At 36.6% G+C, this 17,569-nt stretch overlaps 2 protein-coding genes across 2 annotated transcripts in view; both read left to right on the forward strand.

Moving 5' to 3' along the window:
- The window catches only part of LOC309510111 (uncharacterized protein), a 47,812-nt gene extending 41,475 nt beyond the window's left edge, over positions 1 to 6,337 (forward strand). The window contains exons 3-6 of the mRNA XM_082191195.1: positions 2,858 to 2,948; positions 3,144 to 3,257; positions 4,676 to 4,789; positions 6,102 to 6,337. Coding sequence (XP_082047321.1) covers positions 2,858 to 2,948; positions 3,144 to 3,257; positions 4,676 to 4,789; positions 6,102 to 6,213 — 431 coding nt within the window. The 3' untranslated portion in view covers positions 6,214 to 6,337. The remainder of the gene's footprint in view (positions 1 to 2,857; positions 2,949 to 3,143; positions 3,258 to 4,675; positions 4,790 to 6,101) is intronic.
- LOC309510138 (NACHT, LRR and PYD domains-containing protein 12-like) overlaps positions 6,329 to 17,569 on the forward strand; it is a gene marked incomplete at its 5' end in the record, with an annotated part of 44,046 nt that continues 32,805 nt past the window's right edge. The window contains 5 exons of the mRNA XM_082191208.1: positions 6,329 to 8,091; positions 8,678 to 8,712; positions 8,883 to 9,006; positions 9,059 to 9,143; positions 14,234 to 14,382. Coding sequence (XP_082047334.1) covers positions 6,329 to 8,091; positions 8,678 to 8,712; positions 8,883 to 9,006; positions 9,059 to 9,143; positions 14,234 to 14,382 — 2,156 coding nt within the window. The remainder of the gene's footprint in view (positions 8,092 to 8,677; positions 8,713 to 8,882; positions 9,007 to 9,058; positions 9,144 to 14,233; positions 14,383 to 17,569) is intronic.

Consider the following 17,569-nt stretch of genomic DNA (forward strand, 5'->3'; position numbering starts at 1 on the left):
AGTGCGCGAGACGTGATGATAGACAAAACTAAGCTTAATCGAGGCTTTACTACCTTTACATCTATAAAGTGGCATGAAATTGGCAAAAATCAAAATACAAAAATCAGACGTCAGAGCTCGTTGGCTGTCTAATGTTAATTATTCATTATTACAGTGATTTGTGATCGAATAATAGATTAAACTAATAAACTGTATACATTGAAATCAATTTACAGTCTGATTTATCTGTATTACTATCAAGTTAAAGTATTAGACTTACCCCACGCTTGACTCTTCCACAAGTAAAATGGCGTTCGCATGTGGTCTGGACTCTGGTTCAGTCAAAACGACGGTTGCACGTAAACGGAGGTGTGGCTTGGTTAACTCTAAAAGAGAGTTATGTTTGCAACAACGCAAAATGACACCAACTCTTATTTAAAACGGACACTTCTGGTGTTAAACCCAGTCTGTTTAGTGTTGATTCAACACTTTATTTTAACACTTTATTGTAACACTGGAAAATCAACACCGTCAATTTACTGTGATGTTGACAATTTTACATTGTACAGGTTATCACTTGATTTTTGACCAAGTGAAGCTCTTGAAACAATTCACAGAAGAGTATGTTGTCTGGAAAGAAATCAAGCATCACTGGCAAAGGCTCAAAAGAGACCATGCCTTTCTTAAAAATCTTTTAAAATAGGTTGCTGTTGATATAACTGTTTTTGTTCAGTACTTCGCTTATATTATGTGCTGCAATATTATATATATATATAATACTTCAATGTGTATATTATATAATGTACTGACTGCTGCTTTGTAAATGTATGTAAGGAACAGGCAACTCTGGCCCTTTGCATTCTACTTTTTGAGGTTAATTAAGAGTTAACCTCCAACCCTAATCGAGCACATCTGAAAATTTGAACCAAAGTCTTCAGGTTTACTTATAGACAATAGGCAGGAGGGTTTGAGGTTGGAGCTAAATCTGCAGGACAGTGGACGCTGAGGGCCAGAGTAAACCATCACTGCTTTAAATAACGCAGAACATAAGCTGACCCGACTGTCCATTAAACAACTTCATTTGAATGGTTTGTGTTTTTTGTTTTACTTTCAGACCAGCACTGGAGAACGCCTGACAATGGGATGTTGAGACTTCTTCCTCTGGTTGAGAAAAAGCTACACCACATCAGTGATCACATCTTCTGTTCTTCAACTGAACAAACTGTTTAGACGAGGAAGAAGAACACGAACATGATAGAGACGTACAGGGAAGAGCAAGAAACCAGTTAAGCTGTGATCATGAATCATTATTTTCCAACACAATATCAAATCTGTTTTCTGTAGGTGACTGAATATGATTCTCTGGCACTCGTGTTGTGGCTTCAGCAGCTGTGAATGGATTCATATGATGTTAACGTATTTTTGAAGACACATTTTTATTTATCTTGAATCTCATTTTTCTTTATGCTACTTTATCAACTTTATGCTTTGTCCTCCAATAAAGTGTTGTTTAATAAAGTATGGTGACTATTGTGTATTGAAAGTGGTGTTTGGTACAGTAAATATACATTTTTATTTGAGAAATTTTAATTTCTTATTTCTTTAGTTTAATTAATTTAAAAATAACTACATATAATTAAAAATAATAATAATTACAACTGGCCTGTTGGAGTATGCTTTTACTTCTACAAAAAGGGCAGATAAGGTACCTAGTCTTATTATTTTTTTATTTCATAAATTAATCAGATGATTTAGATTAATTCACAAATAACACACACGTAAATTATAAAAAAATAAATAGGGGTGCACTATCTAAGCTTTCACATTGCCTTTTAAGTCTAGTAATTTACATAATCATAGCAGACGCTTTAAAGATAAAATAATAGGCTACATAGATACGTTTCAACCGTTTTCAGAACACACACACACACACACACACACACACACACACACACACACACACACACACACACACACACACACACACAGTGTGAGCAATGTTCTTATTAGGTGTTTACGCGTTTGTCACAGAAACGATACATATTTAATCATAATCACGACAAATATTAGAGAAAAATACAATATGATGTATGCCAGCATCAAAAAAAACTTGTCCTTCCTCCCTCACGGTTGAACTCGCACTAGATCCAGCAAGGGTAAGCTAGAACTCTAGCTCCTCCCATTTGACGCTGCAGCGAATCCCCGCTCACTAAATTTAGCAAGGTGGAGCTGGAGCTCCAGAAAAGGGGGAGCTCGAGCTCTAGCTCCTCCCATTTGGCTCTGCATCGAGCACCATCTCACCCGCCTATTACGTCTCGTCTTTCCATTGGACTGGTTATACACATGCTTCACGACGCAATCACGCAGGGTGTTCCCACCGCGTCTCGACGCAGCTCGAGTTCCCTTGAAAGGGAAGCTGATGTTTCGCCATGTAATCAGACAGTCGATTCCTAAGTTCCGATACAAAATATTATTAAGTATTTCACAGAAACTTATATAAAACCGTAGACAGGAATGTGTGTACTAGCTACTTGATGGAAAAGATGGAGGAGTTTGTGAATCGGTTGGATATCTAGACTAAATATGGATCAAGGGGACTTTTTATGTCTTGAGGCCCTTTACAGGTGACGTCCACATTAATACTTTTTTTCTGAAAGGGCGTGTTTGACATTTTTCATCCTGTAGTAAAGGAACGGGGTTTCTTTTGTGTATCGTGCTGTAAGTTAGGCTATGTGATGATTTTTCAAATTACTTTTTTGAGTGAACGCATCGATGTCATTATCTATTTACCTCCAACTCTCATGATCAGATCAATGATAAAGATGTTTAATTAAGTTTAATTACTTTAGTTTTGTGTTTGTTCGTCATTTACACCCAGTGTCAGTGGAGATCAGACTGTTTCAACTGTTCAGCTTTATCATGGATGACAGACAAACATCCAGAGTTGAAGATTTTTCTCCAGTTTGCAGGTACTTTAAATTAATACATTAAATAAATATATTAAATAACCCTTTATAGACCCATAATAAAAGAGATGTCTGTTTTTAAATGAATTTCTTGAAAACAATGTCTAAACCCTCCTCAAGTGCTTTTCATCCAAACAGTATGAAGATCTTACATATGATGATTATCATCAAAAACTAATTAAATCTGTTCTGTTATAGTTCAGTTCAGCAGGAGAGATCAGAACCAGCGCCCAGCTGTGTGTCTTTGAGGAGTGACAGGTCTATGGGTCATCTAATAGATTTTAAGAATGACAATACACAGGCTGATCTCAGGTAGGCTATAACATTTCTTAAAGACATGATTAACATTTTAATATTATGGTGTTTTGTATTTTGTATTTATGATATTCATAATAGACATTGTCTTCACCTGATGCAAGAGAGACATATCTATGAGTGTTCCAATTTCATGGCTTGGAATCAGATAAATAGCATTTTATTGAAAGAGATGCTTATATTATTTGAAACACCCAGCTTTTGTGGTCATTTTAAATGGACTGCAGTCCTTTTTGTTGGTACCTGGGCGATGTGGAATTGCAGGTAATGTGCAGCAGTGCTGCTGTGGCCTTACATGTATATTCAGAGCTCAAAAAAATACCCTATTCTATATTCTGACCTCAAACCCATTATAACCTCCTCCAAAATGACCAACAGATGGTATCAATGTAATACAATTAAAGGGGTCATATGACGGTTCTAAAAAGAACATTATTTGGTGTAATGCAATGCGTTTATGCGGTTTTAGGTTAAAAAACTAACATACTCATTATTCTACACATACTGTACATTATTGTTGCTTCTCTATGCCCCGCCTTTCTGAAATCCGTTGATTTTTACAAAGCTCATCGTTCTGAAAAGCGCGGCGTGCTCTGATTGGCCAGCTAGCCAGTACATTGTGATTGGCCCAATAACCTTAAAGGGGTGGTATAATGCTCTTTTCACAAGATGTAAAATAAATCTTTGATGTCCCCAGTGTGTGTATGTGAAGTTTTAGCTCAAAATACTCCACAGATATTTTATCCTTTTACCTCACACAGACATGCACTGAAAATGTCAATGTTTATGTTCAAACCAGAGTCAGACAATAATGGAGAGACTCAAGAAGTGACAACATGTAGAATGCAACAGTACATTTCTGAATGGTTAGTTGATGAATTTAGGTAGCTTATGTGTTATCTTCTATTCATTGATTAGCATTTTTTAAGGACTTCGTCTTCAACATTAAACACTAACTAAAGTTAAAAAAGTGAAATCATAATCAACCACCCCTTCAAGCGTGTGACGGAAATGTCTCGCCCCTTACCATATTTGGAACATCAGCTCCAGAAGCAATAATGGCAGGTGATCATGTCAGAACTACCTTATCAATTGGAGCCCGATTCTGATCCGGAAAATGCAGATGTCCAAGATGAGCGATCATCTTTGCATGGCGGCGCTGGCGGCAACAATAATACAGCGAGAACAAAAGTTACGACATTGTTTCTACTCAGACAATTCATGGACCATATCATCTGAACATATTTCCAAATGAAATAACCTTTTATAGGCCCATAATAAAAGAGATGTCTGTTTTAAATGAATTTCTTGAAAACAATGTCTAAACCCTCCTCAAGTGCTTTTCATCCAAACAGTATGAAGATCTTACATATGATGATTATCATCAAAAACTAATTAAATCTGTTCTGTTATAGTTCAGTTCAGCATGAGAGATCAGAACCAGCGCCCAGCTGTGTGTCTTTGAGGAGTGACAGGTCTATGGGTCATCCAGTACATTTTAAGAATGACGATACACAGGCTGATCTCAGGTAGGCTACAACATTTCTTAAAGACATTTAAATATTTGAATGAAAGAGATTTTTGAATAGTCAGTAGCAAATTCTTAAAATATAAAAAAAAAACATACTTACGTGTGTGAGTCAGAAGCGCCAGAATGTACAAGCAAATATGGAATTGCCCCACTTTTTAGAATCAGCTTTGTGCACGGCCTGCCTTGTACTCTCGCAGGGTCTGGAAACAGTCCTCTGAAAATTGCGCATCTTACAGTCGAATATTTTAGTTGTACTGTTCTGGAACAGTTGTAAATAAAGTTTAAGCATTGTTTTCTAATTGTTTCCTCTTTTGGAAGGCCAAACTCATTTAGTTTGGCTTTCGCAGCGAAAAACACAGTGTCTCCACGACATGGCGGCGCTGGCGGCAACAATAATACAGCGAGAACAAAAGTTACGCCTTCTTTCTTTGCGTATACATTTATTTATGAAACTCTGTCCCCACACACTGACCTAGATTTGTTGGGGCGAGTTTGAAAGAAGAGTTTTAGGAAGGCGTGGCTGAGCCTTTATAACTTTTATAAAGAATATCTCTTAAGGTTTTACACTTTGAGCTTTGTAACTCTGCAGATCTTATACTTGCACTAACAGCTACATAACACACTAAAGAAAAAGGAAAACAAGAAATCGCATCATATGACCTTTAAACTTTATGAAATTAATCCTGTTGTTGATAGAAAACATTGTTTCTACTCTGATAATCACTGGGACCAAATCATCTGCACATATTGCCAAATAGGCACAAGGTTTTGTTATCAGTTGAAGATCCTCCTTTATGCCTCTTATGACAGAGTCCACTATCTTTAAAGCAGATTTTAAAGGAATGCGATGGTTTTAACTCTTCTAGGACTCTGTTTTTATTCTGTTGATTCGTATTAATAGATTTTTTTTTTATTAAGTGAGGCTGAATTAGTTTAAAAACATTTGTAAATTTAGTTTTTAGTTTATTTCTCTTTTTATATTTTGCTACTTTTATTCTCACCATTAAAATAGCTCTGACAACTGACATGATGTTAAATTATAAGCAATCAATCAATAATATATTATTTTAATATAATATTTACAATATATAAAAAGCTTTCTCAAGCTAACACAAAGTTTGTCTTGACAAACGTTTTTTTTTTATAGTTTTTGTTTTTAGTATTATTACAGTTGTGGCCTTGAGCAGTTGATTTATTAATAAGTGCATTTACTTATTATCTGTTTTAGGAGGTTGACAGTGAATTATTAAGGTAATATAAAACAAATCCACCAATATGTCTGATTCTTGATTCTCTTCATGATGTTTAAGGTCAATCCCACCACAAAGATCAACAGTAACAAAACCCGCCTGTAAGAAGAATGACCAGCCTATGAATCAACTTCAGGACTTTAATGAAAGCAGGGATGCTAGTGTCAGGTAAAGTAAACAAACAGGTAAACAAATACAACATTTTACTCTATATATTTAACTTATGTAATACCATGTTATTTTAATTTTACAGCCATGAAGTCCTGAACACATTTAGATCAAAACTGATGGAGAAGTTTAAGCGTCTGAATGAGGGAACAGCAAAGCAGGGAAACCCAACACTCTTGAATGAGATCTACACAGAGCTCTACATCACAGAGGGTGACAGTGGAGAGATCTGTAATGAAAATGAGGTGAGACAGATTGAGACACAATCCAGGAGAGCAGCAACAGAGGACAAACCCATCAAATGCAATGACATCTTTAAACCTTTACCTGGACAAAACAAACCCATCACAACTGTGCTGACAAAGGGAGTCGCTGGCATTGGAAAAACAGTCTCTGTGCAGAAGTTCATCCTAGACTGGGCTGAAGGCAAAGTGAATCAGGACATCCAGCTCATATTTCCACTACCTTTCAGAGAGATCAATTTGATGAAGGACAAAACACTCAGTCTTTCAGATCTTCTTCATGTGTTTTTCCCTGAAACAAAAGAAATGGAAATATCCAGTGACAAATATAAAGTGTTGTTCATCTTTGATGGTCTGGATGAGTGTCGTCTGTCTCTGGATTTTCAGAGTGATGTGAGGTTTTGTGATGTAAGTGAATCAGCCTCAGTGGACGTACTGCTGACGAACCTCATTGTGGGGAATCTGCTTCCCTCTGCTCTGATCTGGATCACCTCTAGACCAGCAGCAGCCGATCTCGTCCCCTCTGAGTGTGTCCATCGAGTGACAGAGGTACGAGGCTTCAATGAGCCACAGAAGGAGGAATACTTCAGGAAGAGAATCAGTGATCAGAGTCTGGCCAATACAATCATCTCACACCTGAAGTCATCAAGGAGCCTCTACATCATGTGCCACATCCCAGTGTTCTGCTGGATCTCAGCCACTGTTCTAGAGAAGATGTTGAGTGAAGCAGAGAGTGGAGAGATTCCCAAGACTCTCACTCAAATGTACACACACTTCCTGATCCTTCAGTCCAACATCAAACAGGAGAAAGACTATGAGAAGAACCTGACAGATGAAGACATGATCCTCAAACTGGGAAAAGTGGCTTTTCAGCAGCTTGTGAAAGGCAATGTGATCTTCTATGAGAAAGACCTGAGAGAGTGTGACATTGATGTGACAGAAGCATCAGTGTACTCAGGATTGTGCACTCAGATCTTCAGAGAGGAGTCAGGCCTGTATCAGGCGAAAGTCTTCTGCTTTGTTCATCTGAGTGTTCAGGAACATCTAGCAGCTTTATATGTGCACCTCTGCTTCACAAACAACAACAGGAATGTATTTGACCCAGTCTCTGAACCAGATTTGTTGTTTGTATTAAAGGACTGGTTTCAAGTTAAGTTTAAACATGTTTCATTTTCTGAGCTCCATGAGAGAGCCGTGAATGAGGCTCTACAGAGTAAAAATGGGCATCTGGACCTTTTCCTGCGCTTCCTTCTGGGGTTGTCAGTGGAGTCTCATCAGATTCTCCTTCAGGGACTAATGACACTGAGAAGAAGAATAAAGTCTGACAGCAATGAGAAAACAGTTGAGTACATCAAGGAGAAGATCAGGACCATTGACTCTCCAGAGAAATCCATCAATCTGTTCCACTGTCTGAATGAACTGGGCGACCAGTCACTAGTCGAGGAAATACAACAGTATCTGAAATCTGGAACAATAAGTGAAGCCAGACTCTCTTCATCTCAGTGGTCAGCTGTAGTTTTTGTGTTGTTGACATCAGAGAAGAGTCTGGAGAAGTTTGATATTAATACATTTGTTGGAGAAAACAATAAAGCTGAAAAACTGAAGGTTCTTCAGAAGCTGCTGCCCGTGATTAAAGTTCAGTAAGTATCAGTGAAAACTATCACTTTACTGTTAAAACAAAAGAAAATAAAAAGCTCATAAATCTAAGAAACATACAAACATTTATTGTATCAGTAATAGGAGCAATATGGCAGCATACTTGATTTTATTGTTTTTCTGATTTTTTTAAATCTATTTTATTGATGTGAATAATGACGGGGAGATGTGATTGGGAAACAATACAAGCTGACTCAAACTTGTGTTAAAGCACCTGACACCCAATGTCTTCAACATGAGGATTCATTTAAAACAAACAAGTTTAATGTTACAAATGATTTATAAAGTAGTTTTCCTGGCAACAACGGACAAAAAATGTAATATTCATATAGCATGTTTATTGGTTATTCACCTGCAAGGGAGGCCAAGAATTCTAGCCCAAGAATGCGGTCTTACATTTAGATTAAAGCGAGGAGTTAGTTGGTTTAATTTTATGTTGTATATGTCGTGTCTGTTCAGAATCTTGTTCTTTTGCACACTGAGAGTTTGTTATCCTGAGTCCATGTCCCATTTGTCTTTTATTCACACTTAACTCTCTCCAATTGTAATCTGTGACACCATTACTTCAAGGTTCCTGAGTAATTTTGAGACAATGCCATCCATTGGTGACCAAGTGCAGTGTTTTCTTTACTCCATCTACAAATTGTCTACTTTTTCTCAATTTTCTATTGCTTTTTGTTTTCAGTTCATAGTGTTTACCAAGTATGATTTTCATCTCTCTACAGTTTGAGTGATTGTGGAGTCACAGAGAAAGATTGTGCTGCTCTGACTTCAGCTCTGATATCAAACCCCTCACAACTGAGAGAACTGGATCTGAATAATAGAAAACTGCGAAATCCGGGTGTGAAGCTTCTCTCTGTTGTACTGAAGGATCCTGACTGTAAACTGGAGAAACTCGGGTAAGATCATCTATGGTATATCATAGTCAGACATGTTATTGTCTTCTGTAAGACTAAATCAGGGTTCCACAAATCTGGCACTGGAGGGCCGCTGCCTTACTGAGTTTAGCTCAAACCCTGATAAAACTCTCCTTCCTGTAACTCTGAAGACATGGATTAGCTTGTTCAGGCGTCTTTAATTAGGGTTGGAGATAAACTCTGCAGGACAGCGGCACTTCAAAACCGGATTTGAGGAACCCTGGACTAAATGCTCTGATGTAAATTTTAGGGCTACACTGCAGAAAATAAATTTCTTTTCAGTATTTTTCTTTTTTTTTCTTTTTTGTATTCTTAATTGAAGATAAATTTACTTGAGAAGCAAAATAACTTAAAATGTTAAGTCTTGTATACTGAAAAATTGCTTATGTATCTTGATTTAAGAATTTTTAGATATTAGATATTTAGACTACGTCTGGATCGGATTCAGAACGATGATCAAAACACAGATGGAGTAGATAAAGTCCAGCAACACCCCCAAAGCTTCACAGTCCTATACCTCGTCCTGCGTCGACATTTCATTAAGTAACATTAGGCAGTTTTGATTTTACATTTGCGTCTGCTTACATACGTGACCCGTTCTGGCAAAATGAGTCGCAATGAGCAATTGTTCATGACTGAGCTACACCTGTTTGACTTTAATAGTCAAAGTCAATTTTGAGAAAAATCGAGTTAAAGTTTTCTGAAGGTTCCAAAACAAAATCATCTACCAACCATACCTTAAAATCTTGGGTAATAACACCACATTTGGCACACACCACCGAGTCAAAACCAAATATTTATAGGAACAATATATATTCAACTTTTTTCCCCCATGGTACCACAATTGTTTGATTAAAATTAATGAAAAAGACAGCCTATATATTCAGACCTACTGTACTGCACAGGTCTAATATAATGTTACACATCAGCTGTTTTTCCCCAACAGTTAACCAAATGTTCACTTAAAGGTATAGCGGAGGATCTTTCCAAATTTTAGATAAGACCCGCCCTCTCCACTTTTTGAAAAGTTTGATTGATTCACCAGAATGATTGACTATTAGGAGGACCAATAGTATAGGTTACCCACCAGGAAGTAAAACATCCTCCGCTATACCTTTAAGATATAGCAGATTATGTTTGCTTGAATACTCGCCAAGACAGATATTTTGAAACACTGTAATTCTGTGTAGGTATAAGTGTATATCGGGATCACGCGCTGTCTGAGGCGTCTTTGAGGCACGCTTCGGATGTGTCAGTCAGTGTGGGTAAAATCACTTTGTTTAAATCAGTATGAGTTTGAAAATCACATTTCATTGGTTCAGACTCATGCCATCGAGAATTCGCTATTAATATTCACAAAGTTGGATTGCTTCGTTTTAAAACAATACCAAACTTGTGCTGAGGGAAAGCACAGTCGTCGAGAAGCGAGCAGAGAAAACTGAATTTTTCATGGACAAAGGAAAACATACAAATAAAGATACTTTTAAATGTTTAATTGGTATTTTGACCCTTGGGATCACTAGATGAGGGCTTAATGAACTCATTTTTGTGAACACCTCAAATTCGACCATTTTGCCTGTAGCTCAGAATTAGCCTGTACGCATTCTGACTCATTTTGCCAGCACGGGTCACATATGATATTGCATGTTTCTGCTTCTTCTTCGCCTGTGTTTTTATCAGGAGATTTAATACTTTTTCAAAAGTGAAAGATCTCAAACTAAACCGCCTTCAGTGATACATGTGTTAAATAGTTGTTGTTAAGTCTTAGCTTATTATATTTATGTTGAAATTTTATGGATTTAATTTGTACATTTTCCATAATCTGCCTGTAAATGTTTGTATCTCCCAGGATACGTTTCCCCTTTGGGAGTATAAATTAATTGGAAAAAAGAATGTTTGTTTGGCAATGCGTGTTACAACATTTTAATAACAATTTTAAAACATGTATTCTCTCATAACTTTAAACATTCTTTGTAAAATTCGGTCGAACAATGCCTGTTTATGAATATATTAGCCTACTGTATCATATTTAATATGCAAATTTCTAGGGCCTATGAATGATCAATATGACCAAAACTTTGCTGAGAAACATCGTGTACACAGTCTTCTTCATGCCTTCTGTCCTCTGATTGATAGTTTATACTTAAAAAACAAAAACAAAATTCAAGTAAAGTCCTTTTGCTCAGAAAGTTTTTATTTTTATAAATGTAAATGTAAGAAACATTTATTAGACTGAAGCAACTGGGGTTTATTGATTACTAATAAACCCTTTTTTTATGTTAAAAATTGCATATATGATCCATAAAAGCCGTGTGTGTGTGTGTAATGTGATACTCAACAAAAAACAGATGCTAACTTGTATATGCATGCATGTGTGTTTTTTTGTTGAGTATCATATTTATACATCGCTTTTATGGCTCATACTGTCAGAAACACAGGGTTAGGACTAGTGTGAAAACTTGAACACAGTCAAAAGGTGAACCCAAATGCAGAAAACCAGATGACAGTTCTGGGAAATATCTTCAAATCTTGTATTTGATGAAAAGGAACGTCCAAACTTTCCTAGGATAAATCCAAAAAGTAAAACTTCCACAAATAGATTGACAACAGTTCCAAAAAGTAAATCCAAAAAGTCCACAAAGTAAATCCAGAAGGAATTTGAAAAAAAGTTCACAAAAAGATCTGTGAGTACTCCAAAATTTCAAAGAGCAAAAGTCAATTAAACAAAACAAAGGAACTATACCAGGTACACAAATTAGATTTAGATAACTCCAAAAGAGGCACAGCAAGAGAATGACCTAGACTTGGTCATAGCACTGGAAACACTGAGAAAAGTACTCAGGAGAAGGGTGACTTAAATACACAAACAGGGAACAAGGCACAGGAGACATAATGACAGAGACTGAAAACCAACAAGAGACACAATGAACATATATAATCTATGTGGCCAAACATAAGTCTAAAACCTTGACACCGGTGTTGTGCCTGAACGCGTTCATTGAACGATAGATAGTTCATGAACTCGTTCATATTTTGGGGGAACGTGAACTGAACGTACTCTGTTACTGCCTGATGAACGTTACTGTGAACTCGTTCATTCTGGTGTCTGTGAACGGCACGCTCTCTCAGTTTAACTTCGTTCAAAAGGGTGCAATATTTCTATAGAAATGTATTTGTCCCGTTCGGAACCTCCGTTGTCCCGTTTATTGACGCTGATCTAACCACTGATGTATGACTGAATCTGATACAACAGCAACACTTGATCACGACACCAGTTATCATCCAATCACAGTCCACACTCACGCGCATCAGACCCAGAGATCAGACCATACGAATAACAAATTCTAAATTGAGAATTAATTATTATTTTGGGACAAATCATTGTTTGATTTGCGCACAGAATCCTCCGCTGTCTGGTCGCTTCGATCCGGACTCGCGCTAACGGCAAATCCCTTTCACTGTCCGACTGGGTTTTGATTTCGGCAAATCAGTTTTAACGAATTCAAACAACGTGATTATTGTGAGTCCAACATACATCCAGCCACGCAAGAAAGCATCAAATCATCCTGAGGGAATAATATACTGATGTGATTTGCTGACCAAGAAACATTTATACATTAATTATTATTAATGTAAAAAAAAAGAAAGAAAAAAAAATCAGGATTCTTTGATAAATAAAAGGTTCAAAGTAAATTTATCCGAAATAAAAAAACGTAGCATTATAAATGTACTTGCTGAATAAAAGTAGGCTATTAATTTCTTTAAAAGTAGTGTATAATTACAAAAGCTTTCTATTTCAGATAAATGCTATTATTTTGAACTATGGTTTGTGTGTAATATGACTTTAATCAAAACAAATGTGTTGTCTGAAAACCTTTTAAACGCATACGAACCTGAAATGACATATAGGCCTACTGTGTTATGTTGGCCTAGCCTATAGCCTACAAATATTTTTGAGTGTCCCTCATTTTCCTGTAAAGAACCATGCACGATTGTCCCGCATTTGTTTAGTTGGCAACCCTACCCTCAATGCTATGTAAAACCTGGTTGGATAAGGATTTTAAAATTGGATATGAAGATGAAATCTGACGCATAGTTTCAGTGTTAAAACTGATAACATAATTGCTGTCTGTGGTTTTATATGGGCTGTGGCAATAATTTTGAAAAATAATAGCTCGCACAACATATGGAAAAAAAGAACTGAACTAGTTAATTTTTTGGAACTGTGAACTTTAGTTCAAAATTTTGAAGTTTGAACTATGAACTGAACTAGTTCATTTAAAAAATTGTTAACTGAACTTTGAACTAGTTCATGTAGAAAGTGAACTTTCCCAACACTGCCTGACACATATATGCAATTCAATGCAAATCAATAATAATTAAGAGATGGAAAATGTTCCCCAAAAGCCTGTTGTGTCATATTTGACATTTATATTAACATGAAAAAATGTCAAAAGAATTAAATTTTTAACATTAACAAATGGTGAATAATCAATAAACCCAGTTTCTTCAGTCCAGTAAATGTTTCTTACATTAATTTATAAAAATCATGAATCATTAATAAATCATTTCTCAGCAAAAAATACTTTATTTGATAAAAAAAAAGTATAAACTATCAATCAGAGGACAGAAGGCATGAAGTAGATTGTGTGCAAGAGCAAAACAGAGAGGCAGAAGGTAGCATTAGGAAGACAGAAACAATCACTGCATATCCAGTAAAACCTCATGTTATGTTCACTGTCAGCAACAGTGTTGTCATAATTATCAATTTAGGTTTGACCATATTGATTTCACTTTATTTTAATGGTCCCTTGAACACATTCTGTTGACTATCAGTACAGTTGCACATGTCTACTAACTCCCATTGGAGTGTTAATAGATTTATTAGTAGACTAGTAGGGTTAGGGTTAGTTATAGTCAGTAGTTAACCTACCATACTCTTGTGTGCTTTCATCTTCACGATGAGTCGGTCACAGAGAAGAGGTGTAGTTGTGTTTGAGCTCATTTAGAACTGTTGGATTTATGAAGAACATGTGTTGAAAGCTTTTTGAATTTCTTTATTCTTTTTTTTATGACTGATAAATCTCCAATTGAAATTTAGACATATTTAATAGTCTGTGTAGAATTGTGGCTTGTACGTGTTGATCTGAACTGAGAGAGTGAAGAGTGTGTCATTGTTCTCTACAGGTTGAGTGATTGTGGAGTCACAGATGAAGGTTGTTCTGCTCTGGCTTCAGCTCTGAGATCAAACCCCTCACACCTGAGAGAACTGTATCTGTCTGGGAATAAACTAGGAGATTCAGTTCATCTGCTCTCTGCTGTACTGGAGGATCCTCACTGTAAACTGGAGAAACTGTGGTAAGATTGTCTCTCTGATTGTCACACATGTCTTTGTCCTCAGTAAGAATTTTAGGACTAAAATTAGCTTGTAAAATGTTCTGTAAACACTAAATCTCAGCACAGAAATCACAGGTGTACACAAATGTCTAATCTCATGATCTGGTATTAGTGTTCATTTTTACATTCTTTTTAAAATATATCCTTTCAATTTAGTGAGTATTTCATTATATTCATTATGTTCAATAATTTTAATTTATTTATTTAATAATTGAATAACAATAATCTGATCCTATAGTTCCCCCGGCACTGCACAGTCCTTAATCGTTGAAGTTTCTGCTTTGAACGGCTCTTTCCGTGGCTACAAAAATAAATAAATTCAAAGTAGCTTTTCAAACACTACTAATGTACTAATATGAAAGATAATAAGCAAAAGAAATGTAATAACTTCATGCTGATCTTCATTATCTTATATGCAGGGAAAACACCTGAACTTCTGCGGAGCAGTAATGAATAAAGTAACATGGTCAGCGTCGCGCTGGTGAGATTAGTTTGCGCTGTCCATTCGGTTTCGCTAGCAAACACGTCCTCCCTGCGATGTCGAGTCGGTCACACAGCTCGGTCCATTGAGCCGCACCGATGATGTCAGCACGGCACGAGCTCTGTAACACCGCTCCGTTTCGTCCCACTGTTGGTGTGTTTGGCTTCCCATACAACCCGTTACAACTAACAGACATTGCTTAAAAGAGTTTGTGAGACGCGCCAAATTAAACAGAAGTGCGGACACACAACTTCCTTTTCAAGGGAAATTAGCCATCATCAACTACCGAAATCTCTTCTTATTTCAGTAATGCGTATGAATGAATTTCACCAAGGTTGATCAATGTTTTTTGTTTCACTAGTGTTGAGGCTTTTCAATAATTGTTTCCTATACGGCCCTTCATACTGGTGGTTTCATATGTCTCCTCCAAAGTTTCAGACAAGAATGAACATTGATCTAGTTCATTTGTACAGTATGGTGCACTGGCAGAATAGTTTTGTATAATTAGTGTAGAAATATGTGAAATGCTTATAAATCATTAAATGTTTAAGTTTTATAGGCCCCATTATTACACATTTTTCAAGTGTCCAGACATATATTGTTATCCATTTAATATGAAGAGACAATTTTATTAGTCTTTTTCATTATAATATATATTATAACATTTCTAAAGACACTTATTTACTGTTGTGGTAATAAACACATATGTGTTAAACTGTAAGCATGAAGTTATAAGGCAACGCAAATAATAGAAATAAATGATAAACATGAAAATGGTCTTGATATAAAAGCTTCAGGTCAGGGGCATTCAGTCCGTATACTGTACGCTGTGAATGCTCTGCAGACCCAAGCCATTTAAGAGAATGAGTTTGTGGACTCGCAAATTAATATTAACACTATAAATATGACTATAAATTCCCTTGTCGGTTGAGGTGTAAAATAAAGCTTACATAATAAAAGTCCGTCATTTATTTATTTGCCATTCAACAATTTTTTTCCAAATAAGTGCCAGTGATAAAGTAAATAAATTTAATACATTATTAGTTAACTGTGTGATTTGTATATGTACATTTCTGAAATACATAACTTGCACACAGTCACCTCTGATAACAGATCACTCTAAATTGTAATGTAGATGTGCATTTTCTGTAAAACTGCTTTGAAACAATATGTATTGTGAAAAGCGCTATACAAATAAAATGTGAAATTAATGGAAAAGTTATGGAGGGTTTTGGGTAAGTGTATCCACAACGCTGGCGTTATTATGCATCATCATCATTGTTTTGCGTTCTATGGAAGCATATGGGTAGCAATATTCAATTTGAAATGTAATATGTAAAATGGCAATGCATTTCTGTATTTAAATTTACGTTTTCCATTACATTTGTGCAACGTTTGGTGCAAAATTAAAATTAAAATTCAATTATATTATTTACATTTGCCATTTCATACACTAGTTTTAATATGTAAATTGAATACATATTTTAACATATTTTAAGTTTGCAGTGGCTTCATAAATTAATGAAAAATATAAAAAAACAAAGTACACCGGATGCACATTTCTTTGTTCTTCATTTTCTAGAACTAGTTTAAGAATCTTGCTGTATTTATATGTAATTAATTAAGAGAAAGTACACCGCCATCTTATTCTGACGAAAGTGACTTGAATGCACTGCCGTCGTAAACACGACTTCCCAGGAGGACTTATAGATCAGTGGTTCCCAATCCTGGTCCTGGGGACCCACAGCTCTGCACATTTTATATGTCTCCTTTATCTGACACACCCAGTTCAGTTCAGAGCTCTTTCCTAACGAGCTGATGATCTGAATCAGGTGTGTTAAATGAGGGAGACATACAAAATGTGCAGAGCTGTGGGTCCCCAGGACCAGGATTGGGAACCACTGTTATAGATGATGACGTCACCGGGGGGGCCAACTTCACGCAGTGATTGACAGGGGGGGAGGGGCGGGGCCAACTTCACACAAGGCTTGTTCGACTTCATGCAGGTCTGCGCAGACCGATCGGCGGCTGACTTGAAGCAGTGCATGCCGGTTAGAAATTTTGTCCGACTTGATAAAGTGCCGACGCCATGTGACTGTGACGTATGCCATCAAAGTACCGCGAGAGCGATTCGAGAGTAGCCGGAGAACTCAGCCAGCGCAGCTTCTCAAGAGCGGCTGCACGAGCTCTGATAACGACACAGCTGTTCCACGATTGGCCGGATTCACCGCATGACAACGATCACGTGTGTTTCGTGTTTATTCGAAAACCTTTAGTTCCTCTAAAGCTCACAAATCAGTTTTTTATAACAGTAAACACTCTTTTCATGTAGTTGCGATGTTATATTGTGTCATGTTTATCAAATTAAAACTGATTAAAAAACGTAGACTCCACTTCATTGATAGAAGTTTATGTTGAACTTTATTCTTGTTCAAACAGACGCTGTATGAAGCAGTACATAAAGTATAAAGTTTATTTCACTTCAGCTGTGGTAAAGTATGCAAACACCACGTGAGCGGTCACTACGGGAACCAGAAAGTGTCCGACTTCACGTGTCCATTTGCAGCTCCTCCCCGCCTGCACTCGACTACTCTCAAGAAGTCCTCTCTGCAGCCTGTAGCACGATGACGTATAGCTGGATCAGATCCAACACGTACTGGACACTGT

The sequence above is a fragment of the Leuciscus leuciscus genome (genome assembly GCF_965113295.1).
Source record: "Leuciscus leuciscus genome assembly, contig: SUPER_11_unloc_2, whole genome shotgun sequence".
Classification (NCBI taxonomy): Eukaryota; Metazoa; Chordata; class Actinopteri; order Cypriniformes; family Leuciscidae; genus Leuciscus; species Leuciscus leuciscus.